Below are 26,452 nucleotides of genomic sequence, written 5' to 3' on the forward strand. Positions count from 1 at the left end.
GGATGGAAGGATGGATGGATGGATGGAAGGATGGATGGATGGATGGATGGATGGATGGGTGGATGGATGGAACGAAGGATAGGGAAAAGAACACTTTACCAGAATCAAGAAGACAAATCAACATTCTTGTTGTGTGATTTTTGAGAAGTATCTCTGAGCCTTACTTACCTTATCTGTAGAATAGGGATATTTTCATATCTACATGAAGACACAGGCTTAGACCACATAGAAGCCAAGTTCCCTTCCAGATCTATAATATTTTGATTCAAATATGCTCCTAGAGTGATAACTAAAGAGAACCTTTCCCCCCATCCTTCCTTCCTTCTTTCCTTCCTTCCTTTCTTTCTTTTATTCTAGCAAAGATAGCAATCTAAAATGCCATTAAGAGCCCAGAAGGTGTAGAAAATATAAAAAGCTATGGGATAGAGTAGAGTGGGACAAGTAGAGCCTATGAATAACTTTAAAGTGTTTGTCCTACCAAAGACATTCACATTGAATTTAAAACAAACAAACTGACAGACAAAACCAACTCAAGCTGACCAAAACAAGACATCTGCCTGGCAGGCCGCCAGCTTATTTCCCTGATGTGCAGCTTTTGTAAGAGGAAAAGTAAAGCATGTGTTCCTTCCCCATCCCCTGTGCCACTCACAGCCGCAGTGAATAATGTTCTCACACCCACCTCTGCATTCATATTTCAGGTCCGAGAAGTAGACCATTTCTTGAGAGAAGACAAACAGACCCAGCCGCCCACCAGTGTAGGTTTGGTCATAGATGGGTCCTGAGTCCGCCATGACCTGTTTTCCTTCATGCACTAAGACTCTGAAAACAGGGAAAAAGGAGAAAGAAAGAGAATGTCAGCTCTTTGAAGCACATTCACCAGAGGGCAGGAGGTCAGTCTTCTCCTCACGAGGCTGGCCAAGAGTAACACAGCACCACCCCAGAGCCCTCCTTCTTCCCTATGACTCACTGACAATCACCCACCCAAGCATCCAAGTTGTCTCCACCTTCAGGAGCCAGGAAGAGTTTAGTGGAGTCAGAAGGCCCCTCCCTCTGCCTGACCCTAACTCTAAGCCTCCCCCGTGTCAGCAAGCTCCTGGCCTTCACACTGCACTAAAACCACGAGCTCACCTGCTTCCGCCCCACAAACTGTGAGCTGTGCGATAGCAAGGACCAGGCTCCACCCTACACGTACAGATGTGCTAAAGCTTCCCTGGTAGGAGAGGAGTGAATAAACAGGGACACTCCACAGAAAGAGCACACCCCTGGCACCAGCCTGCACCTCCCCTTCTAAGATGTGCTTGTTGTCACTGAGGACACGCACACAATCCTGGTGAAGAATCAGACCGGCTCATGCTCTTAGTGACTAAGTTTAACTTTGCAAAATCTTTAAATTTAAATCATCCGTATTTCATTTTATAAAATTAGAAATTGTCCCAGCTTAAAAAAAAAAAAAAAGTTGATTACAAATGCTGTCATGCCAAGAGAACAAAGTTCTGTTGGACTGATTTGTCAAAGTTTTGTTTAAGATGTGTTTTAAATTCAGCCATTCACAATATCAGAAATAAATAGGAACCTGTGCACCAAAGAAATCACATGCTAATTCACAAAGATGCAGTTATTTTAACTGCACTTTCCCTCCCATGCCCATAATGTTCATTAGGAGGAGAGATGCTTATCACTTTCTGGGTTATTTTAACAAGTTTGATTTTTCTTCTCTTCAACAGTTTTGTTTTTGCTTTTTGCTTTTTTAAAAAACGTGAAGAAGATGCTGGACAGAAAAGAGAAGGCACTTAAAGTGGAAGAATCCAGGGAACAGCATACAAGTTAGAATCCACTTTGGCTTATTTATCTGTTAATGTTCTAACTTGCCATCCAGTGGAAAGATGTTCTTGGAATGTGAAAATTACTTGGTAGAAATACAGCCGCTACTGAGCTACCCTCTCACCTACCTTATGTAACCTGTCTTAGGTCTGTGGGTCAGATGCCACCTGTAGGCAGTGTAGTCCTTCCAGCCAATATTTTTGGGGTCATGCCATAACGTGCGAACCTGAGGAAAAACATCGCTTGTGAGTATAATTGGCACCCTGAGTCTTAACCACAGTTTTACGGCACAAGGGGGGGGAGATAAAAACAGTACTCTGCTAAGTAATCCCTATGGCCCCTGCTGCCACATCTACCTCCGATATATTTCATATTATAAATCTCTAGCATGAGCAAAATCCACTGATATGGAACAATGTAGTTCAGTGCAAAGAGCACAGGCACTTTGGCCGAGTCACAGATTCTCTACTTCCTCAACGTGGGACCTTGGGCAAAACACTTAAACTCTTGAAACCCTGTTCTCCCTTTTTCTATAAGGGAGTACGCCTATGTTTCATGTGCAAGAGGATTACCAATTGTGTTTATAAAACCACCAGGCGTGGCATCTTTAATAAGCGAGGTACCCGATAAAAGATTATTCAAAGCACCGTGACTTGAGGTAAAATGAACAAAAACCGAGGTGGGGGTACTTTTGCGATGGGGCAGGTGCTGCTCTCCTGAAAGCTCACAGCAGCTGCCAGCCTCGGTCAGAAGAGACCGTCCTCCTCACCTGTCCCTCTGTGTTCCCCGTGTGCCACAGGGCGTTCCTCAGGTGCTCGCCTGTCCCCGTGGTGGAGTTCACCACTTTGAGGGACACCCCTGAGTAGCCGTATGCCCGGGTGGGCTGGTCTTCCCAGTACGTCTGAGTGACCTGCTTCCACATCACCACGTAGAAGCGGCTGCTGGACTGGTAGCCAAAGACGAAGCCAGCATAGTCGTCATCCCGGTCCGTGTTGACGTAGAATGTGCCGCTGAAGTCGACTGACCCAAACTCATCGAAACCTGGGGACCAAAGGGAACATTTGGTCACGAAACCAGGTCAGAAACAGCCTTTTAGGAAATGACTGGATGAGCCCTGGGACCACTGGACGCAGGTGGAAAGAGGCTCTCCTCTTCCGTCTAACTCAATGTCTACTCCTGTGGGATTAACAACACTTGTGGAATTTAATCTTTTTAGATCCCACTTACAGAGTTATGGAAGAGCTTCACCACCCTAGGTAATAATTTACAGATCAAGTCCATAAAATGAAATGGCTTGCTGAATATTAAATCGCGGAGAATTTGGAGAGGCAAATAAGTGCTTCCCCAAGTTCTCCCATCAAAAATATTTAGGCAGATGGTTTTACAAACCAAGGGAGGATGGGGGCTACCAGAAAGATCCACTGCTCCTGTCCACTCGGTTTTAAAGGGTAGCCCATGTGCAGGAACCGCAAGGGGTGGTGTGTATTCTAAGGCTCACCAACAGCGATGCCAGGGTCGGAGTTGGCCGTCTGCACCAGCTCTTTGCCTTGATGGCGAATGACCCAGTTGGGATCGATCTGAGTGGTGCCCTTGGGGTCCAGGTGGACCATCTGGAAGTTCCGGAAGTCCGTCTCACTGATGGCGTGGTTCTCAGGACACACGTCATCAATATCAGGGATGTTGTCGTTGTCAAAGTCGTCTTTGCAGGCATCACCACGCCCGTCACCTGTCACCAAGGACAAGCAGAGAAACACACAAAGTAAGGGTTTGCTGTCCGCCTCTCTGTGTCTGAGAAAACTTAGCACATGATTCTCTGAAAATTCAAGGTTAGGTGCTTGGCAGGACCTGGACCTGCTTTCCTGGACCAGTGCCTGTAATCTCTGACATTTCACCCCAACGCTGTGAGGAGTCTGGATGCTCTTTTCAAAACGTTTCTGTGATAAGCCCTGCAGCAAAGCACGCCATAATCCAGTTCCTGGAGAGTCACTTCTCACTTCCTTCTGAACTTGAAACTGGGGGTACCAAACCTGAACGCTGCCAAGTGAAGTCAAGCTGAATTTCCAGCTTTTTTCTCTGATAGTTTTCAGAACCTCTACTATTACCTAAATCACCCCTGCCCGTAATCTGTTTGGCACTGAAAGCAGAACTCCATGAAAAATGATTTCCCTAGGGAGATGTGGACTTCTGTTTTTTGGAAGCATCTTTTCAAATTTTCTAATGAGGTGGGGATGTGGCCATGGGGCCGTGGACTGGCCTGGCACAGAGAGATGCCTGCTGAGACCTTCACGGCCATGCAGTTCATGGTTATAGTGATGATCCAGATGACCACTTAGCACTGCAATTAGGCCATTGCAGTGCCTACTGCTTTAGAAGGAGAAAAAGATACCAAGTTCAACCGAATTTCCATCACATCCTTCAAACTATCCTTCAGTTCTGTTCAGTAACACACATCCACGTACTGGGTGACAGGCACACACTCACGCAAAAAGGAGCTTCCAAAACCCCTAAGACACCCCTGAGCACACCAGCCTTGCCTCCGTCCCAACCTCCCTCCTGGTAAAAGGCTGCTCGGTAGCCAGCAAGCGTCCCCATGCCCCACTGTGGGGACTGAAGCCATCTGTCCTCTTGTCAAGAATGAGCTCTGTGCTGCTCTTGGGATGGGGGTGGGGGTGGTCCTTGGAGCTTCCCTTCAGTCAGTGAGTCTCCACGTGCCTCTGGGTCGTGTGGGCTCAAACACCCCACACCCCATCTCATCCACGGTGGATGTGTATCCCCCAGGCAGCACCCGGGTCAGACGGGATTGCACCCACAGGCTCCAGCAGATGCCAGAGGACAACCAAGCCACCACTGAGCCCAGCTGTGCACATGCCACATTACCTGCCATGCTACCTGAGACTCCTGCCCCCTCCGGATCCTGTGCTCATGGACCACTTACTCATGTCAGCAGTCGGGCTACATACTTCTTTCTCCCGGCATTTTGCGCTCCCGCAACCTCTCTGCCCCTGCCGGGCGGCTGTCACAGGACCTACCGTCTGAGTCCTCCTGGTCGGAGTTGGCCACAAGCCGGCAGTTGTCCCTGTCGTCGGGGACGCCATCGTTGTCGTCGTCCGAGTCACAGGCGTCCCCCTTGCCGTCGTGGTCATGGTCGGCCTGGTTGGCGTTGGAGATGTAGGGGCAGTTGTCCTGGTTGTTTTGGTGTCCATCCTCGTCGATGTCCTCGTTGTTGTCACACTGGTCACCCACGAGGTCGTTGTCTACGTCGGTCTGGAGGACAGAGTTCGGGGACAGCAGCAGTGAGCACCCATCCAGTGAAGCAGATGCCAGGCTGAAAGTCACCGAGGGCGCGTGGCCTGTACCACCTCACCCCCAACGTGAGCTGTGACCGCAGAGAGGAAACGGCCTCTCTCCATCCTAACCCACCTCCCTACAGGGATTCACTTTCTTTAAGGAAGACTGGAAAGAATGAGCTGCAACAGAATCAAGTCCTTTCTGACAACATCTGCTCCAACACGGTCTAGGAACTACGTCCGTATGTTATGTTCTCACCGCGTTTCCAAAGGCAAATCTGGAAAAGCAGCCAATTCCTATGTTTGCATCAGGGAAGTACGGAGATAATTAGATGAAGACTCTCTCCTTTCGGACAGAGGGACAAAGGCACCCACTCATCTGGCCAGTGGCCACGGAGATACGAGTCACGCTCAGACCTGAGTTCAATGTTTTCAATTACAGTGATTGAAAAGCCTGTGCTGTCGCGTCCTGACAGGTGGATGGAAAGCTGCAAAGCTGCGCACGTTCTGTGACTGAGAAGCTCCTCCACCCCCGCTGCTCTTAGCCACACCTGATCAATCGCCGGTCAATTACCTGGTCTGGGTTGTGCACCAGGGGGCAGTTGTCGCAGTGATCGCCCACGCCGTCCCCGTCGGTGTCCCTCTGGTCAGTGTTGTAGACGTAGGGACAGTTGTCTCGCTCATTGAAGACATCTGTAGGATTCAGGGGGAAAACAGAAGCATACGGAGTTTAGAAAAGGCACGTTGCTTTTCCTATTGCAGTAAGCAACATACGGCCAAACTTTTGTTTAATAAAAAAATGATCTAAGAAATCATAAAATGTAAAGATTATTAGATTCATGGCAGACTTCCCATTAAACTTAAAATTCCCTTAGTTTGAAGCAGAACCAACTCTTGGAGGTTTCTGGATGACAATACACACGGAGGGCTGATGAGTGAGTCATCACAGCGTAAACATCGGAGTCCTCACGCGGACTGTTTGCCCTAACATCCATTCAGAAAATTCGCATCGCGCTCCTAGGACCTGATCAGCTTCCGGGGCCTCACTGCCTCATCTGTTCCCTACGTCAGCAGGAAAATAACAATGGCAGAGACTGACAGGGGGGTTAGCTATAGTGCCTTATACCCAGAAATCTGAAAATAGATAATGAATTTCATCAACTTTGGGGTTATGAAAACTGAGTTAACAGTAATCAGGCTCGAAGGGCAAAGCAAAACCTCACAAATCAGTGAGTCAGCAGGAAAGCTTGAGCCAGGCTAGGCGGCTGTCTTATCCTGGCAGATGGGGAGGTACTGGCAGATGGGGGGAGGCAGGGGGCGAGGCAGTGAGAAAGGACCCCTGAGATATGCAGGGGGTCAGACCTCACAGACGGAGGATTGGAGGAGATGCCCGGCTGCTGGAAAGCCGTAGAAAGCGGCACGGCCGGACGCTGTCTTGGCGCCGGTGGAAGCTGGTCAGTGTGATGCCAAGTTACACCAAGAAAATAGCCAGGAGACAAACGCAGGTGGGGGTGGGAGGGCAGAGTCAGAGGGAGTGGGTGTGAGTCTGTCCGAGCTGCTTCCTGAGTGTCAGACACCCAGGGCGAGGCTGTGCCGTGAGGTGTGGAGCTCGTGCCCGCGGCACTGGCATCTAGGGTTAAATAGCCGGGTGGTGTCGCATGTTTCTGAAGTCCGGGGATACCTGGAACCCCTCGGGGAGGCTTTGCAATGAATGATTCAATGAATGGCTAGAAATACAGCGTGGAGGGAAATAGGAGGGAACAAAGCTGTCCGCAGGCCTTTCTCAGAAGCACGGTTGGGTCAGGACAGGGTACTGGGTTCCTGGGGCTGTGAACGGACGTGGACCTGGGAGAAGACACCAGGACTAGCCACAAGGACATGGGACAAGAGCTCAGGGCCAGGAAAGGAAGATGCCAAACGCGTAGTTTTCCAAAGGGGGAAACTAGGCCGGCAACCTGAGGCCAGCGTCCTGAGGCTGGCAACCCCTTCCAGGAACCCACGGGGACAAGGGGCCGAATGAGGCTGGGACCCTATGAGCAAAGCGCCATGGATTGTGTTGTCTCATGTCAGTGCACAGGTGAAGCTGGGCTTATGCAGTAACAGAATAAAGCACGGAGCCTGGGACCACCGCCGACCGTGAGCCCTGAAGCCCGTCAGGACGCGCGGGACTGACCATCCCCATCGATGTCCACGGAGCAGGCGTCGCCCTCCCCGTTGCTGTCCGTGTCGATCTGCGCCAGGTTGTGCACGTAGGGGCAGTTGTCACAGCGGTCCCCAACCTCGTCTTTGTCGTAGTCAAACTGACGTGGGTTGAAGACAAGTTGGCAGTTGTCCTGGAGAGGAAGTGAGGGGAGAATTTGAGAAATAGGGTAGGGGTATTTGTTGAATTGCTTATAAAATGTCTTAGCACTTACAGGCTATGTATTCAAAGTAGATCAAGATGATCAAGGTAGCGATAAAGTACCTTGGAAAAGGTAGCCATTGCTGACACTTTCTTTGATATCAAATCATTTGATAATTATTTATGCATCTGTTCCTATGAAAAAGTTTGATATTTTCTATAGTAAAGGTGACCTAGCACATATTTCATGGTGAGGATAGAAACATAAACGTCAAGGGAATGAACGAATGAATGAGTTAATGGATCAGTGGAAGCCAGACGCAGTAAACCTGGAATAAGAAGCTAGCCTCTGTCTCCGCTAGTGCTGAATTACGGACTAACATGTCAGAGCACTTATGTTTGCAACGCTTCTCTCGGGAAACGGTAACATCTAAATTCTGCCCTAAAGGCAGGGAGTGGCAATATCGCTCATCCCAGGCAGCCCCCATCGCTGGCACCTGCCCCAGAAGCAGGGGGGATAAGTCCCTTTCATGCAACTAAAGGTAAACTAAACCACTGAAAGCACTTCTGGCAGAGCACCCCAGGCGGCTCCATGCTCGGGCTGCCTCGTGTGCTTGTGCAAAGGACAGACGTACCCTGTCGGTGACTTTCCTTTACTAGCCCAGGAGCGCTAAACCCGGCAGTTCACAGGGACCCCTGGGTGCAGAGCACTGCGCTCCCCCACTCCTCAACCGGAGGGCAGATGCCCAGGTGGTGCGGACCCACCTTCTCATCGCTGACGCCGTCGTTGTCATCATCATCGTCACAGGCGTCCCCGATGCCGTCCTTGTCAAAGTCTTCTTGCCCAGAGTTAGGCAGGAGGGGGCAGTTGTCCTGCAAGCAGAGGAAGTAGGCTAGTTACAAAAACATTCCCAAGAGCCCGCTTCTTTCAGATGAGATGATGAGGGTGGAGCCAGCGACATCACGCCAGGCGCCTGTCCTCGCGGGAGCAGGACGGAGACGCCGCGGCCCCGCGTTTCCCCTCAGGTGCTGCTCTAGGACCGACATCACAACCGCCAGTGAGCTGAGGCAAAAGAAGCCTGTGTCCTGAGCTCGGGATTCCTGTATGCAGCTGAATGACTGCAGGAACCAGGAGAGAATGAAAATACAGGACAGGGCAGAGCCTCCCGTCCCACTCTTCCCACAAATTCCAAGCATCCATCCAAAAGCCAAGGTCATAAACCTTCAACCCTCACTAGCCAACAGGTGGCCTAGAGTCTCTGTTCAGGAACCAAGGCCCAGCCCCCCAAACCATCTCCCCGATTCAGCTCTGCCCAAGAAGTGGAGAATTCCCATAACGGGGGGAAAAAAGTCATTTTGTTTCAGTCCAATGATATAAGGACTCAAACCCGAGCTGTACAGACACTGCAGCCTGAGGAGCTGGAAACACCAGGAGAGGGTCCACGTGAAGGTGTTTCGATGCCATTAACACAAGTGTCCCAGAAGCCCCAGGGGCTCAAGGGGGTCAGGGGTCTCATCAGAAGCATAGCCCAGGGCCATGTCTGGAGCCAAGCTTCAACTCCAGCCCCTGAAGGAGGAGAGCATATTCCTGTGGTGTGGACACAGGTCCTGACGGAGGGATTCAGCACCTTTGCAGGGATGAGTAAGGGAACCTCTCAGACAGGGTGAGGGGCCTTCCCATGAACTGTCTTACTTTTGCATCTGTTTGTTCCCATAAGTTACATTTAATGCAAATATAATGTGCAAATTTTGATGTGCCACCTTTTTAGTTATTAAATTCCTGTCTGAAGTTCCACAAAAATGAAAAAAAAAAAAAGGGTGTCCTTAGCCTCGTGGACACCTTCCATTGTTCCTGCTACGGTACCAGGGCATCCTGGGTCCCTAGCGGAAATCTTCATCAATAATCTCATCCAATAAGCACCCACTTCCTGCGGGGATTTCCGAGCTTGACACCTGACCTTGTTAGGTCAGGGAATGTGGTCAGGGAGATACAGTGAATGTTGCAAACTTTGTCTCTGTTATTTCAAAGCAGATTCACTTTTTGTTTCAGTCAACATCTGCCATCTTTAATCAAGAGGGCGAAAGATAAAATTTAAAACTCTCTTTACTCAAGATTCACAAGAACAAATAAATATTAACTAGATTAATATATTTACATTTGCAAGTAATGTCTTTTGTGAGTTTGTAGTATTTATATTTCTGAAGCTTCTAAGGTATAAAACTTCACTGAAACGTTTTGGTACACCTTGTTTAGTGGTCTGAATGGTGGTCCCCTAGATATATGCCATGTCTTAACCTCTAGAACCTGTAAATGTTACCTTATATAGCAAAAGAGTGGCTATCACCTTACATGGTAAAGTTAATATCACCTTATATGCAAAAGATGCGCTTGATATGAGGGTCTTGAAAGGACGAGTTTACCCTGGAGTATCCAGATGGGCCCTAAATACAACCACGCGTGTCCTTATAAGGGCATCAGGGGGAGTTTGAGACAGATGCACAGAGGAGCAGGCAGAAGCAGAGGTTGGGGCGGTGTGTCCACAAGCCACAGACACCTGGAGGGCCCAGAAGCTGGGAGAGGCTGGAAGGACCCTCCTCTGGGGGCTCCAGGGGAGCCCAGCCCTGCCACACCTTGACCTCAGACTCCTGGCTCCGGACGTGAGAGGATGCAGTCCTGCCTTTTAAAGCCACCAGGTTTGTGGTCATCGGCTGCAGTGGCCCCAGGAAAGGACTCCACCCCGTTACAGGCCCTAAGGAAGCCCCACTTACCCGGGGGCCCTAACCGCTTCCTGTGTGCAGCACATGGGGGTCTTTGCAAAGAAAATTGTGTGCTAGGCTCTGTGTGACCACAGCCCGGCCCACCTGCAGACCTCAGGCCCCCATAGCCTTGGAGGAGGGTGGGGCCTGTTTACATCGCCCCACCCCCAATGATTTCAAGCCTCTTTGTATTCAGTCAACAAACATGTGCTAGGCTCGCGTCCTCTCCCAGCTGCCAACAATGAGCTGCTCTTCCAGCGTGGTCCTGGAATTTGCAGAAACCCCCTAGGCAGGCGCCTTGGAGGGGCTAGTGGGTGGGCAGTGACACCCCAGCTCCCGTCAGCTTCGGGGGTGGGGACCACGCAGAGTGCAGGGCCCACACGGAGCCTCTGACTGTTCGGACCCGTAGAGGCACCTCCAGGGGCACAGCTGCCCCGAGCTGGAACCGCAGGGGCCTGAGGAAGGGGGGGCCCCTGCCACACCCTCACCTTGATGCAGTGGTAGGTGGCGTTGGTGGCGCAGACCAGGTTCTTGTTGGGCCAGCCATCCAGGTCTGAGTCCTCCCCGCAGATGAGCCCGTCGCCTGCGTAGCCCGTCTGGCACGCGCACTTGTACATGGGGTCGCTGAAGTGGCCCAGGTAGATGCACTCCGCATGCCTGTGACAGTTGTGGCTCTTGTCCTTGCAGGGGTCCTCAGGCTCACACAGCTGCGGGAGGGCCGAGCGTGTCAGGACGCGTGCTGACCCTGACCCTGACCCTGACGGGAGGGCCGCGTGCAGGGCGCAGGGCTCCCGGCCACCCACGGGATGCTGAGGAGGGGGCAGCGTCCAGAGACCCAGGGCTCTGCTCCCCTGGAAGGCCCTGAGCAACAGCAAGGTCACGTCAGGCCTCCAGTGGCGCCTGGGGTCACGGGGAGACCACGAGTCCCCACCCTGGCCCTCTGGGATGCTGTGCGTGAAAACTCAGCCCTGTGGTCCCCGCGGATGGGGTCACTCTGGCCGGCAGAGTGAGACCGTCTCTCCCCCAGGCCGCCATCCCCGCTCCTGTCCCGTCCACCCTCCAGTCCCAGCTCCCGCCTGACTGTCCTGCTGTCTCTAACAGGAGCTCGGAAGGCCGGGCAGCTCACCTGCTTCTCCGTCCTGGCCGCCTCCAGGCCGACGCCGAAGGGCTGGCTCCCCTTGTAGCGCGGGGGGCAGGGCAGGCAGTGGAAGCCGGGGTTGGTGTTGACGCAACGGTGCGCCTTGCTGGTCGTGAAGCACACGTCGGTGACCACAACGCACTGCGGGGACCAGCGGGCCGGACGTGAGCCCGCGCTCCCCACCTCCGAGGGACGCCCCGCCGCCTGGGAAGGGGGCACCTACCTCGTCCAGGTCCTCGCAGTGGGTGCCGTTGCCCAGGAAGCCCAGCGGGCAAGAGCCACAGGACCAGGACCCGTCAGGGAAGCTGCGACACTCGGCTCCGGGGAAGCAGGGGTTGGACAAGCAGCCGTCTGCACGGAGGAAGCAGAGCAGAGTCAGCAGCCGCCACCAGGTGGCGCCGTAATGAACCCACACTCGAGGCCCGGGTGATGCCCTTCACACACTCTGGGGTTCAGCTGTGGAGAAACGGAGTGAGTTAGGAAGATGCTGGGGACAGCCACCCAAAGTCACCACCTCCAAGAGTAAAGCGTCGGAGGTGTAGGGGGTGACGGGGCCCACGTGCTCTGTGACCGCACTACCTACAATGCTCCGTTCTGCACGGCATGCTTTCTGCTTTCATGTAAAAAGGCCAGAGGAACACGGAGCACAGCGTAAAGCTTCACGTGTGTAGACGGATTTTTCTTCTCTGTATTTTCCAAGCATCTTTATACATTTAATCAGAATTAAAACCCAACGGTGTCTTCAAAGACGCCTGCGACTGGAGCGTCCAGGCCCCACGACAGACGCCCGTCGGCCGAAAGGCTGGAGGCTGCGGGCCCGTCCCGTGCACACCCACCTGCGGGGCAGCTCCTCCTGTTACACATCTGATGCTCCGTGACGTCGCCGACGCAGTCCTTCCCTCCGTGCTGGGGCTCCGGGCTGTTACAGATGCGCGTCCGCTCCCGGATCCCTCCGGCACAGGTGACCGTGCAGGCCGACCATGGGGACCAGGGGCTCCATCGACCGTCGACTGGGAGATAGAGGACAGAGGGGTCACTCTGGGGGCGCGGCCTGTGCTGGGGGCTCAGGACAAAGAGCCTGGGATAAGGCCACGCCTCCACACGTGGAGGAAACCTGGTAGGAAAGTCCTCTCGGGACCGTATGGTCAGGGAGGGGTGCAGATCGTGACAGTTCACTTGTTTTGTTTTGTCTCTGGGAAGGGAAATCACCCAGTCTTCTGTGCTCAGAACCTGGGACCATTGACCGGGGGCTGCTGGCTATGGGTCCACCCCTGCCACGGGCAAGAGGTGCTCACGTCTGAAAAGCTGTGCGGAGCTGAGTTTCATTTTAAAAGGCTGTCACTCGTCATCAGTACAGATAACTCAGTAGGGAGAAGAATCACAGCACAGCCTTTTCTGGGTGAAGACCCTGCCCAAGTCCCAGAGCAGGCCTGGTGTGGGGAGCACGTGTCCTCCCAAACCCAGGCCCCAGATGCCCCAGATGAAGGGGGGGCCGCCTCCTGAGACCCCCTCCTGTGCCTGCTGTCACTTCCCCCTCGGTCCCGGCCTATTTCTGCTCCATCGTGGATTAACTGGAGCTTGCTCAGGGGAGGTCAGAGCTGAGTACCGCAATGGGCATCCACCCCAAGGCCCAGCTTCCAGAAACCAGCCGACCAAGAGGATCCCAGTGCCTTGACCTCGCGGGGCCGCGCCGGGCCTGTGTCCTGCTAAAGGCCGGCCCCGAGCCCAGACCCCGCCCTTGTCCACTTACCCGGGCAGGGTGGGCCCTGGCAGGTCTTGGTCTCGCGGCCGCTGCCCTTGCAGCTCCGCCCGCCCATCTGCGGCACTGGTGAGTTGCAGAGCCGGATGCGGGTGACATTGCCGACCCCACAGGTCACGGAACAGGAGGACCACGGCGACCAGTGACTCCAGCCACCATCCTGCCGGACTAGCGCATGGAGGGAACAAGGACATCAGAGGCTCAGGGCGCTGAGTGAGAGGCGGGGCTGACCCGTCCCGGGAGTCTGCCCATCAACCAGGCAGGAGTGGGGAGCCCAGCTGGGGAAGAGTAGGGTGTGTGGGCCACGTGGAGCTCCTCCCAGAAAGGGCAGCAGCAGGGGGTCTCTGGACCCCCAAGACCCCAGGGGCTGGGCCCTGTCCCCCACCCCAGGCCGGCCCAGCCTCTGACACTCACTGCGGTGGTCGCACTTGCCCAGGCTGCACGACCGCGTCTGGATGGATGGCCCCAGGCAGGTGTTACTGGTGACGTCGCAGGACCGCCCCCTCTGCTGGGTGCCAGGCCCGCAGGTGGCAGAGCACTCCGTCCACTCCGCCCATGGGGACCAGCCGTCCTCGCCGTCTGCTGGGGGGAGCACCACTGCCCATCAGACCTCCCCGGGGACTGCCCCACACAGCAGAGCCCAGCCCTGGGCTCCAAGCTGGATGCCCCAGGTGGGTGCTGGCAGTGGGCAGACAGCAGGGCCGCCCCACGTCTGTCCCAGGGTCGGAGCGCAGGGGCCGCCCTCCCAGGAAAGGGGAAGCAGGGGGATGCACAAGGAGCTTGGCCAGAAACCCAGTGTCTACTGTCAGGAAAGGGGTCTGTGGATGCTTCTAACGGCCTCACAAAGGAGAGCGCTGAACCCTGTCTGCACAAGGTTTCACTGGAGTTGCTAAGATGTAACTTATTTCCACCTGAACCTCCATGTGCTGATTTATATATGGTGTTGAAACTTCAATTTTTGGTTGAAATTACAGGACACTAAATTTCATTCCAAATACTTTAAATTGGAACAAGTTAAATAAAAAGGCAATTTCTTGCCAAGAAATTCTTCACAGGAAATTATCAATCTCTGAATAACAGAAAAGTTGTACCTTAATGCAAGAGATCGTTCTGGTAAATAGTAAATGCTACGATTCAACGTCTCAGAAGCAGCAAGAGAAGAATTTGAGGAGACCCTTCCTGGGCTTTTACTCAACAACATGAAACGGCTCCCTCTGGGCAAAAGTGGACCCTGAGGCTCCCGCAGTCACACTGTTACTCTCTGTAGCATGTCCGATTTGGTCTGTTTAACACCTAATATACGCCAGGCACTTTTGTACATATTGTGCTGTTTATTTTCATCCTAAAGCTAACCCTGTGTCATGGGGACACTCATTCTGTATTTTACAGATGAAGAATCTGAAACCTGGAAAAGCCACATTTTGCTCAGATTCATGGAGGGGCAGAGCCTGTGCTCATGTCTGTGGGCTCCCCGAACACAGAAGCTGCCCAGCCCCACCCGGGTCACCAGACTCAAGGACCCCCAGACCAGGATGAGGGCCAGACAGTGAAAGACAAACAGGACACGCAGAGCAGCAACCAATTCAGTCAAGGCTGCCGGTGACGCCACGAGGAAGGGGGCGGGGAGCCGGTGTGAAGGAGGCTCAGATGCTCCAGGGTCAGCTGGGGAGGGTGACGGGGGACTCGAAACAGAGGCGGGGGCTGTGGCTTTGGACCAGCACAGGAGGGAAGGCTGAGGAGGACCAGGGCCACTGCGACCCCGGAGCCACGAGCATCTGGGCGCTTCAGGAGGACCTCGGAGCCCTGGCCCCTGCGAGACCGTCCGACACAGACCCGCACGGTCCCACAGCCGGGGCCGCTGGGGCCGAGGCCGCCGCCCGCCCGCCGGGCACTCACCGTGGAAGCAGGAAGGACAGCACTCGCCGTCCACAAACGACGGGTCGGCGCACGTGGCGGGAGGGCAGCTGATCTGGTGGCAAACGGTTTTAAATTTCTACAAGGAAAAGAGGCATTTATGTCACTCATTTAGGAACATGAACACTGACCCAGGGCTGGACTGGAAGGGTCGGTAGGAAGGCTGGAGGTCTCTGCCCACAGACCCCGCCGGTTACAGGGACGCGAGTGCATCTCTCGCCGCGCGCACGCTCCCTTCTCCGTCCGCGGAGCCGCGGGCACGGGGCCTTCCGCGCGCTGCGGGCAGGGGGACGCACAAGGTCGCAGCGGCGTCTGGTGTCCAGGCCCCCAGCACTGGAGACCAGGTGGCAGGACATAAGGAAACTAAGCGTCATGTCGTGTCGTGGGCAGTGACCCCATCCCCAGCGGCTTATGCCGAACCCGAGACGCTCGCAGGACCGAGTGGCCTCAAACACAAAGATGCGGGGTACCGGCCAGCCATCGGGTGACACTGGCTGCACCCTCCTCGGCTCTCTGGGCACAGAACCACGGGGCCACTCGGGCCTTATTGGAGGTGGCCCCCTTCCCCACGCCCCACGCACGGCACGGGGAGCAGAGAGCGGGAAGCCTCCAGCCCGGGGCCACCACCAGGAGACCATGTGCCCGTCTCACCTTGCAGGTGCACTTGGTGCAGCTGTCCACCACCCAGGTTTCATTCTCCGCAAAGAACCTGCCGTCCTGCAAGCAGGCGGACATGTTCCTGGTCTTGGGGGGTCCTCCAATGAGCTCCCAGAGAAACCGGTTGTCATTTGACTGGAAAGTGGAGGGAAGGAGGTCAGCACCGCCACAGCAGGCTCTGCAGCCATCGCACACGGGCGGATGCAGGACGTGCAGTCGTGAAGGAGCCTCAGGCTGGACCACAGGGGACGGGGTCCCTCCCACCACCCGCAGCTGAAAACTAAGGTTCAATTCTTGAATTCACCCATTCTTCCAAGTGTGACAGACACGGCTCTGATAGCACAACGGCAAAGGCAAACAGACATAAGCCCTGCTGTCATGGGGGTTACAGACTGCAGGAAACAATGCAAAGTTTAAAAGAAAATCAACTAAGTGAAAGTTACACCATTTGTCCCCTGAGCACGTGTGTTGTCACCTCCCTCCTTCTAGGCACCCTGCTCCCGCTAACATCTCTGATCTGGGGATAATGGGCGCTTTGAGAATCACCCAAAAGATATGCCCCACCCCTCTGGCGCAAAATGGACAGAAACACACCATCTGGACGTTTTTGTGTGATTCAGGGAGCTGGCGAATTTCCTTAATCCCCAACTCCAATGTAGGTAAACTTCTCCTGAAGCTCTTTTCAGCTGAAAGCGAGACGCGTCAGGGGCAAAGGCTCCCCCGCTCCTGTTTTGGCCTCCCTTCTGCAGCCCCTCCCCCGCCAGGACACCCCGGATGCCACCGGCACCAGCAGGGCTGAGGCTCTGTGTCCTGAAGCAGCCAGTTAGAGGTCACACGCCACGTGCAGCTCGTGGGAAGGTCCTCCACGTTTACAAAGATCCCCGCCCAGCAGGGCCCCCGCCTGCGGGTGTCCCTGGTCTCAGCGTCCCCAGCCCTGGAGGCTCCCTGAAGTGGCGAGCGCTGGGCGGGGAGGGTGCTCTCCCCCGCCCCCCCCCACTCCTGCCCCCACCCAGCACGTGGTAGAACATCCCAGAAGCCACACTCGTCGTGGGTACTGCCCAGCCAGCGCCCTAGCTGGAGCAGAAGTGCCCCATCCAGGGCCCTTGGTTGGAGCAGAGCCTCAGGGGCCTGGGGACCCCTCCCCTCTGGTATTCTTTCCCTCGGACACGCCCCGGGGCACAAGCTTCCTTCAGCTGAGCTCAGCCTGAGGTCTACATCGGCGGGAGGATGGGCCAACAGAGGCTGCTTACTGCCAGCAACCTGCTCTGAGCCCTAAGGTGTGCATGCTAAGACTTGAGGCACGTGTTCTGCCCCTTGACGAGCTGCGGAGAGGAAACCAATCTGCCTGTTATGACCTCGAGCCTTCAGGGACGGGCTCCGCTCTGAATGTCATTCTTTAGATGAACGCACCTCCCTCGTGTGCAGGTTTTCTGTTTCCTGGGAGACGAACCCCCAGGGTTGAAGGACTGAGAGGAAAGCTCGTGGCCCGTGAGCACATTTTCCATAAGCATCCCTCTCCCGCCCTCCAGCCACACGTCCGGGACCATCAGCCTGGTCGTCCAGGGAGCCGGGTGGTTACTCCTGGCTAGCAGTGGCTAGTCGGGGGTAGTGGTGGAGACAGTGCTGGTTAACGGTGGATAGTCGAGGTTACTCGTGGTTAGAGGAGGGTCCCCGGGGCACCCACCACTTTGCGCAGGTTCTCATGGAGCTGGTTCACGATGACGTGCAGCCCCGACAGCTCCCTGATCAAGCTGCCCAGCTCCTCGCAGGAGTGCTCGCACACCTCCGGGCCTTTGGCCTCGCTCTGGCCCACGTGCTCCATGGAGACTGGGGGGCTCAGGTGCAATGTCTCCGTGTTCTCGCTGATGGCGTTGGCTTCGGCTGTGGGGAAGACACGGAACGGTGAGCCCGCTGGCCTCTGGCCACAGCCTGGCCGGGCCCGTGGGGCACTATCCAGAGCACTTGAGCTACACGGGCGCACAAGAACCCGAGAGCTGGCGGAGGTGTTTCCCGTTATGGCCCTGCTTGTACCAGAGTGCGCTGCTTACCTCGCAGCACCGTGGGGAATGAGCCCCAGACACCACCCATGAGCAGAGCGAGCGGTCAGCTCAGGGATGGAGAGATGCAAAAAGCCAGAGACCTACAGCTGCATCATGCATCGTGCTCAAATTCATTAGAGGCAACAATTTCCTGTTTTTCTTGTTTTTATATAAATACTTATATAATTTATTATCTAAGATAAGTTCCTTCTTTTTGTCCCCCACCCTAAACCTGTTTCCAGCCCCATATTCTCCATGAATTCCAACAACTCCTTTCACTCCTCATTTATACCCTTTATCCATCCCAAACGCCTTTTCATTTGGCTACTGCATGAAGGCAAATTCAGTTCTTTTCTTGCTAAATGAGTCATTTCATCATTTCCCTGCTGGCCTCACGAGACCCCCAGAAAGGCAGAATCCCAACCATGGGCTCAGAGCTCACTACCCCAGAAATAGTACAAGCGCCTGGAAGTCCCTGAACATGGGACAAACACACGGCTATGCCACTAGTTACAAAAGTGATCTGGGCAAGTGCCGAGACGGGTGTCGCCCTCGGGGGAGCCTGGCCAGCTGGGATGTGGCCGGCAAGCCAGCCCCAGCGTCCTCTTTGCAGTGATGCTCAACTGTCTCGTCCGATACATTCCATTACTGAGTTACGACCTGTCAATGTCATAATTCTGTCAGACAGTCTACGATCAAGTTTTGTTATTTGTTTGTAAATCCTTGTTGCAACTCACACTGATACCTCAGACTCACCAGACCTAAAACCATATATAACCATACAGACATAAGCATATTAATCGCTACATGTATGTAGAAGAATAAAAATACGGCAATAATAAAAGTGCCTGGAAGTCCCACGACCGTCTCATGGAAGATGGGCAGAGCCCTTCCTCAGGATGGGACACCCCCCATTCGTGGCATGCAGGGCAGGGACCGGGGTGAGGGCCACGTCCACTCTCCCCCCCATCGAGGGTCAAGTGCCCCCTTTCCTTTTCTCTGTCACAGAGACGTGCCCACCCCACCGGGTGACCGCTTCCAAAGATGCTAAGCTCTTATCTAGAGACAAGCAAGTCTCCCTCTATCAGGGCCCCCAGGACCATCTTCTCTTTCTCTGTGTCCTGTGGGATGTCAGCTAGTACTGTCTTAGCCTTTTTAGAACTTTTGCTTTTTTATGACCTCAGCTCCCCACAAAAAAATGTCTATGACCTAATCCAAAGGGGCTGATACTGGCATTTCAGCCGGAGCTGGTGGTTTGGGATGGGATGTGGTCCAGAGCTTCAGAAGCTGTGGTGCTCAGGGAGTTTGGAGCTGAGGGTGTGTGGCAGGAGGCCTTATAAGGTCCTCTCACTGCACAGGCCACCAAAAGGCACAGTTTCATTTCTTTCCTTCCCTGAACTCAACTGGCCGACTGTGGAAAGACGCACAGACTGAAAGGTGGACGGCCTTGGATGGAAAGACTCGGATGCTGCCTGCAATGCCAGCGCTCAGGGCTTCGGGCTCTGAACCGTCAAGCCAGCACTCCGGACGCCCCGGGGGCAAGGGCTGGGTCACAAAGCCGCAGCTGTGCATTACAGACATCAAGTCCTACGTATCCTTACGCGTGGATCCATACGAGGACAATTTATACTTGCTTACAGTTGACATGAAGAAGCCTTTTCATGGAAGTAAATCGGAAAATGGGATCACGTGGCAGATAAGAGCCTCTTGTGTGGGACTCGGCCTGGGGGCGGGAGGTGCACTGCTCTGATGCCCACAGGCCACTCCCCCGACAATTAGCGGGCCCTCCTGGCACCTCGCTTCTTTATTTGTAAAGTGAGGAAAGTGGATGAGCCCAACTCAAGGGGTTTTGAAGATGAAATGACACAATGCATTCAAAAAGCCCCAGCATAGTGACCTTCAAATATCAAATGCTCAAGACAATGTTGACAAATTATGGTTGAATGTAAATTCAAAATGCAATTAACAGACAGCGTGGGATTATCTGTCAATGATGCAACAGGCATCCATTTTCATAATAAGGCTGTATCAACAGTTGTGAATAGTATAAAAAACTTCCATAAACCAAATTGGACAAACATCTCTGGTTTATCTTACGAAGTTGATCTTCCCACATCAGTAGACTGGAATAGTTGCATGTATTTAAAATCATGTTAAAATGCCAGGGATTTATTTTTTGGCATGTAAAATGGATTATATTGGATAACTAAAATATATTCATAATTAATCCTTCAAGCGATGTATTGTTTCAGAGGCCAACACATCCCAGCTGACCAGCGAACTCATTCAAGGCCATGGCGGCACTTGAAACATATTCCGACATGTTTACTTATGTCCCACCGGCCCCTCCCCACACACCAAAGGAGGAACCCCTCAGAGGTGGGACATGGGGCACCACACGCAGCTCAGACGCCTACCTCCCTGGCTTTGCTGACAGCCTTTCTTGCTCAGAAGATCTTCCACAGAGTTTTCGAACACTAAGTAGACGTTCTGCAGCAAACCCTGGAATATGTACAAGGAAAGAAACGGAGACGGATAAACAGCAAACGTTCGAGGCCACATTAAACGATATTTCAAAAATACAGGATGTAACCTTATAGCAGTGAGAACATTTTCTTCTGTGCTTTTACCCTCAGCAGGTCTGAAATCTCATTAATGGGTTATCTGTATGTTACTTTGAAGCTTCGTTTGAGGCAAGAGGCAGACAGTGGGGCTGATCCGAGGAGAAGGAAGAGTGTCTTAGAGAAGGGGCGGTGGTCCCCAGAGGGATGGCAAGGGTTGTCTTCTGAACACGCTCAGGGGACAGCGGGGGCCACACTCTCTCTGCAGGGGACTCTGCGGGTGCCTGGTGTTCCCGCACGGGGCCGTGGGTCTCGGGAACGTGCACTGTTCCAACTACAGAACAGACGGTACAGCTATGAGACCAGGCCGTCCTCCCGGTGACAGTGAGGGGCTCGTCCCAGTGGGGCCAGTCGGCCACGTGGACCTGGGGGGCTTCCTGACAATGGCCAGAGACCACGACCAGCATCTCTAGGCCTTTACTGAAATAACTGAGTCTAATCATACATTTATTTCCAAAGAATACACACACACCTGGAGGAGAATAGTTACTAACCCTCCACTGCAGGTTCTAAACACTTGCATTCAGAGAGATCCTCTTGTAAAAACTATTATAACTGAGGTGAACATGGAACTATTCCCTCATAAATCAATAGCCCCTTCCTTAGAAAACATAGTTTTTCTCTCCTGTCTTCCTGCCATGTCAGTACTGAACTGGAATCTGGGGCTCTGGGGTTATAGACACATTTGCATGGGGCTGCTTCCTCAATCATCAAATGAGTCTTCACTCAGGAAATCGCTGACCATTTGTGCAGCTAAGAAAGGGCACCTATGACCGCGTGCTCTGCTCATTCCTGGTTCAGAAGGCCGTGTGTGCCATGTGTGCACGTAAGAGCGTCTATGAGTGTGTGTGCAAGCATGTGTATACGTGTATAGTGTGTGCACGTGTACATGATTGCATGTGCCAGTGGGTGTGCATTGTGCACGTGGAGCTTGTGTGGGTAGGTGCACGTGTGTCTGCTTCTCCAAGGCCACACCCAACCCCTGCACAAGGCAGCGCACTAAGCGGGGCCCTCGGCTGCGTCCCGCACAACCTACCCGGAAGTGACTCTCTCGGGCGGGGCCCTTGGCCACGTACATCCTGCTCTTCTCCGTCTTCAGCTGCTCGTAAAAGGGCTCGTCCAGTGTGAAGCTGTCCATCAGGTCGCAGCCCACGTAGAGGCTGTAAGTCTCTCTGGCCACCTGCACAGTGATGTTCTTCCACTGGGAATCAGCCAGGCCCACGTCCTCCAGGGAGATGACGTGCTGGGTGCCGTCCACCCAGTACGTGAGGTCCAGGGTGTCGGCGGGGCCATTGGACACGATCTCGAACTGCCTGTGTGTGGTGCCTGGGCCCTCCAGCGCCAGCAGGGTGCCCCTGGACTTGCGGTCCTGCTTCAGGCTGGCCGTCAGGAAAAAGCCCTCGTTCCGCCGCATGGCCTCGGTGATCCGACCCAGGTGCTCCGCGCTCACCGGAGGGATGTAGTCAAAGCGCACGAAGCGGTAGGCGGGCACGCTGGGGTCCGGGCCCCGGAACTGCTTGACCCCGATGGTCTTACGGTTGATGCTGCTGATTCTGAAGAGGTCAAAGGCGGTGTCCTCGTCCTGGTCGCCGGCTGCCCGGGGAGCAGAGCAAGGGGGTCACAGGGAGCAGTAGGCACAGGCACCCTCATCTCGGGGCCCCAAGTCCCCCCCTTCCTCGCCTGGGTGCTCGGGCTTTATTCCTCGAAAACCACCGCTACCTCCCCCCTCAGACATCTGCTTCCACAGGACCAGCTCCGCCCTTGACCAGTCAGGGATGCTCTGCTCAGACCAGCTGACCCTTTGCCCAGCAAGCCTTCCTCCAGGACGGATGCAGCGTTTGGGTCATGCTCGGTCCCACCTGCTCCCGGACCAGGACCCTGGCCGCCTGCTCTTTCCTGCTCTTCCACCCAGAGCTGAAGCTCGAAGGCGACCTTCTTTCTAGCCTCTGATTGCCCAGAAAGGCATCCCGCAGGGAAGTGCACCTCCAGTCTTGCCACTAGCGCATCATTAGAAAGCAGTTACATTTCATGTCGCTTTCTTAGATCAGCTGACTTGAGCTTGTCACATGGGAATCCCTTATTTTGTAGAAAGACGTGCTCCCACTCAGGGCTCACCCTGCAGGGGAGCATCTGAGAGATGATGAGCCATAAGGCCACAAATGAATGGTTTTAAGTCACCGTCTAAACTACTGGAAAGAGTTGTTGTCAGACCTCCCCAAATCCTAACACTTTAAGTCATTCACAATAATTTTCTGAACAGAAAGTTTAAACAGAGAAAAACTTTTCATCTAATACTTGGCAAATTAAAGCATTATAGTACACAGTGTTGCTGATAGAAGTGTCATTTTACTACCTGCAATAGAGCTATTTGCCCATATATCAAAAATCCTTAAAATAATTAAAACCTTTGACTCAGCAATTTTACTTTGGGAAGCTATCCTAAATAATCACAAACTCTAGGATATATGTATTCACAGCAGTATTCCGTGAGGCATCGTTTATACTAGTGTAGATGGGATGTGTAAAGTAAACGGGAATTGACCTAAAAATACTGGGGGTTACCTTCTAATGGAATATTATACAGTCATTAAAAATCATGTTGTAAGAAAAACACATGGAAAAATATTTTTGATACATTTTTAAGAGCAGAAAAAAAAGTGGGAAGGAAATAAGTTATAAAACACCAAAAAGTTTAGTATGCTGTAAATATCACATACGAAAAAAGGCAAAAAGTGCCCCAGCCAAAGACTGCATCTCCAGGTCAGACGGTATCTTTCTCTACCACCTGGATTTTCCAAAAATAAATGATTTCCTGGTGTATGGACTCAAAAGTAATTGGGGATTTATCTTAAACTAAGTTAAGAAGGTTCCATCCAGGTCTCCACTTTGTCCATCCCTCCTCCCACAGGTGAGGCTTTTGCTCTGGGAGCCCAGGTCACTGGGCGGGGCGGGAGGGTCCACACTCACCCCGAGCACCGTACCAGGGCCATAAGGCTAGCAGCAGCAGCGGCCACAGCATCCTGCCTCTGCCGAGCTGAACCCCTGCAAATAAATCAGACCCGTTACTTCTGAATACATAACCTCAACGTCTAGTGTAGATTGGAATTTTTACTCATATGACCATTTAAAAAGAATTTGTATAGGAAAATCAGAACTGCCCACATGGATTTGTGGGCAGTTAAAGCTAGATAGGAAATGTGCTTTTCAAATGGATTCTTCTAACTGGAGCTGGTATTCACTGGTCTAGCGTTTGCTGACAAGCACTATGCTAATGATGTCCTAAGTATTCATATTATTTAACCCTCATAATGAGATAGGAGGCAACAACTATTATTATCATCTCCATTTTACTGACGGGTAAGTGGAGTTCAGAGAAGTTAAGTGCTTGCCCAGAGCAATGATGCTACTGAAAGGTGTAGCCAGGATGTAAACCCAGGAAGTTTGAATTCAGAAAAATGTCAGCTTGGGGAAAATAACCTATGAAGACATTTTGTGTAAATAGCCAAGAAAAAAGTTGCACATGGCTTAATTAAATAGAATAAATATTAACTGTATATGAGTTAGAAGTAAACTTAGTTTGGTGGATCATAATTACAAAAACAAAAATAGCCTTCTACTTAGTAATCATTTTTACTTTGCTCTTCTACTTTCCTGAGGCCTGTTTTTCCATTCTTGAGGATTCTCAGTTGGCAGGCTCAGCAGACACTGGCCTAGAAGTCAGAGACTGGCCAGGAGCCCATCCACCGTTAACCCCTGCTCAGCCTCCTGGTCTCCCCGCTGAGCAGCGCACGGTCCCAACGCCCCTCCAGCGATACACGGCGTCCCGCTGAGGTGAAGCCAAGCTGAGACCCTCACCCCTCCCTGTTTAGGGCTTCAAATATCCTGAGCTTCTCAGTGATGAAGAAATCCAAGGAGTCCCCTCTACAGAAGGATTTGGAAACCTAGAACTACCCATTCCCCCCAAGATGGGGACCATCTCCTGGGGAAGCGGGGTCCATGCAGGACCCTCAGGTTTCCCCCTGGGATCCAGACACTTGCTTTCAGTCTGTGCACAGCAAGTCCAGAATTTCGCTGAGTTCCACCTGCACATCGAGGAGCCAGCTGTGTGCCCAGGCAAGCCCCTGCCGGGCCAGGCTCAGAGCTGCCTTGTCAGGCACCCTCTGTGCAACCTGGGGAAACTTACTTACCCTCTCTGGTCTCAGTCTCCTCTTCTGTAGAATGAAGAATGGGCATTTAAATTTTCTACTCATGGGGTTATTGTGAGAAATAAATCAAGCAAGTTAGTGTCTGTAAAGGCTTATGTAGCCCAGCAAGCACAGGGCGCATGGCTGTTCGTTGGAATGCGCTGTCCCATGACCACCCAGTGCAGTAGGAGTGAGGGTGTTGATAGGACTCCAGAGGGCTGAGTTACACGAGTGAAGCCTCGTAAGGGACTTAGACTAGCACTTGGCACTCAGTGAACACTACGCAAGTGTTTCAGAGTAAACGGTGGGCAGGCACGTCTGCAAAGCTCAGGTCTTTTCCCCATTCCGCCACACGTGCACCTCTGTCCCCTGCAGACAGCAGTGACCACTGCCTCTGGCAAAGACAAGCTCCATCCAAAATGTAAATTTCCAAATTCTGGAGGCTCAGCTTCCTATCAAGGGAGTACACTGAACTCTGTTGCTAACAAAATCAAATCCTCTGATTCTAAAGCAGAAGTATCAGCCCTCTGCCATCTGTCCCATCTTATCTCAGGGGATCGCGACAGCAGAAAAGAACGCAGCAGGGTCGGAGTCACGGGTATGGCTGGTACAGCCTTACCAAGTCCTGTGTTCTTAGAAGGCAACACGTATGATATCCTACGACATACGCCATAGGGACGGGGACACACGCCCCCATATCCTACGCCTCACTTCACACATTTAGTGCTTGTTTAAGGTCATATTTTTTTCCAAAGGAAAGGTTTCCAAAGCCTTCTGCAACAGAATACCATTAGAACTTGTAAAGGTCTTTTAAAATTCTTTTTATATCAACAATCAAAGCAAACATAACTTCACTGAGAAACACCTCCTTCCCTCGGTCGAGAGTGCTGTGATTTCCCCAAAGGAGCCCAACTCTGATTTACAGAAGTAACGCTATTTCCCCTCTACCTTTTCAACTGCAAATTATTCCCCAGACTTTCAAGAACAGCTGGAGTCCACGGGCAGTCGGAACACTCTGCACAGGCTCACTAAATACTATTCATTAAGAACGTTCAAAAGCACTTGTCAGCCGTGAAAAATGTTTAGAATTTGTCTCTATAACCTCTCCGCTTGTTTTTCACGTGCTCAGGAACAATTTTTTCTAGTTTCTTTCTCATGGCCGCACCTTGATAATAAACTTTATGTGGAAATGTCTGATTTTGTAGCCGAAAACAGAAGCACCTGCCCAAGTTTCCAGGCAGGTACATTCACGAAAGTAACAAGAGTCCTCAGGCGATGTGAAAGCCCAGGCAGGTCACAGCATCATCCCTGCAAATAAAGTGCTGGGAATGAGCTTACTCGCCTCAGTTCTCCAACTGGGCGGCACAAATACAAGGTGAAGACGTGTTTGCTGTTGAGGTACTAACAGGCATGCCCCCTCCTTACTTTAAACCTCTTCTGCACTTTCTCCTTCTCCCCTCTTAGAATCAGAAAGAGGCTTTTCTGAAAATTAAACTACAATGAAATGTTTTGGTAAATTTAAAAAAAGCTCTTACCTGGTATGTGGAAAACCTGCAGGGATGACTCCTCTCAGAGTTGGGAATGGGGTCCAGGAGGTATGAGCGTCAGGGAGGAGACCCAGCCCCACTCAGCAGAGGAGCTGGGCTCAGAGCTCGGTACCCGCCGGGCAGCAGGCGCTCCTTATATGCGCTGGGTCCTGTGTGGGGCTGTCAGTCAGACACACGCGGAAGCAAGCTGAACTCACTCCTTCGGAGAAATGACATAATTCCTCCTCTGATCTCGCATTTGCTGGAGTACCGGGCACCGGTCTGGTCCAGCCTCCCCCCAACCCTGTAGCCCCACCCCTGCTCTGACCCGCAGCTGGGGGACCACAGAGGAGAAGCCAGATGAGTGAGGAGAAGACTGACTTTTCCTGTCTTCTCTCAGGAAATAAA

At 52.9% G+C, this 26,452-nt stretch overlaps 1 protein-coding gene across 1 annotated transcript in view; it reads right to left on the reverse strand.

The window, feature by feature from the left end:
* Positions 1-26,107, reverse strand: part of THBS2 (thrombospondin 2) — a 26,716-nt gene extending 609 nt beyond the window's left edge. Inside the window, exons 1-21 of the mRNA XM_029223854.1 lie at positions 26,054-26,107; positions 23,302-23,376; positions 21,371-21,927; positions 20,131-20,215; positions 17,359-17,555; positions 15,669-15,809; positions 15,000-15,096; positions 13,518-13,682; positions 13,095-13,271; positions 12,181-12,354; positions 11,568-11,695; positions 11,333-11,485; positions 10,695-10,913; positions 8,215-8,322; positions 7,282-7,441; positions 5,683-5,801; positions 4,851-5,085; positions 3,320-3,547; positions 2,591-2,862; positions 1,950-2,047; positions 680-819 (exon numbers count right to left, since the gene is read on the reverse strand). Of these exons, the coding sequence (XP_029079687.1) occupies positions 680-819; positions 1,950-2,047; positions 2,591-2,862; positions 3,320-3,547; positions 4,851-5,085; positions 5,683-5,801; positions 7,282-7,441; positions 8,215-8,322; positions 10,695-10,913; positions 11,333-11,485; positions 11,568-11,695; positions 12,181-12,354; positions 13,095-13,271; positions 13,518-13,682; positions 15,000-15,096; positions 15,669-15,809; positions 17,359-17,555; positions 20,131-20,215; positions 21,371-21,927; positions 23,302-23,353 (3,505 nt within the window). The 5' untranslated portion in view covers positions 23,354-23,376; positions 26,054-26,107. The remainder of the gene's footprint in view (positions 1-679; positions 820-1,949; positions 2,048-2,590; positions 2,863-3,319; positions 3,548-4,850; positions 5,086-5,682; positions 5,802-7,281; positions 7,442-8,214; positions 8,323-10,694; positions 10,914-11,332; positions 11,486-11,567; positions 11,696-12,180; positions 12,355-13,094; positions 13,272-13,517; positions 13,683-14,999; positions 15,097-15,668; positions 15,810-17,358; positions 17,556-20,130; positions 20,216-21,370; positions 21,928-23,301; positions 23,377-26,053) is intronic.
* Positions 26,108-26,452: the final 345 nt, after the last annotated feature.

This window comes from Monodon monoceros, unplaced genomic scaffold (assembly GCF_005190385.1).
Source record: "Monodon monoceros isolate NGI ecotype Baffin Bay Population unplaced genomic scaffold, NGI_Narwhal_1 Super_Scaffold_15, whole genome shotgun sequence".
NCBI lineage: Eukaryota > Metazoa > Chordata > Mammalia > Artiodactyla > Monodontidae > Monodon > Monodon monoceros.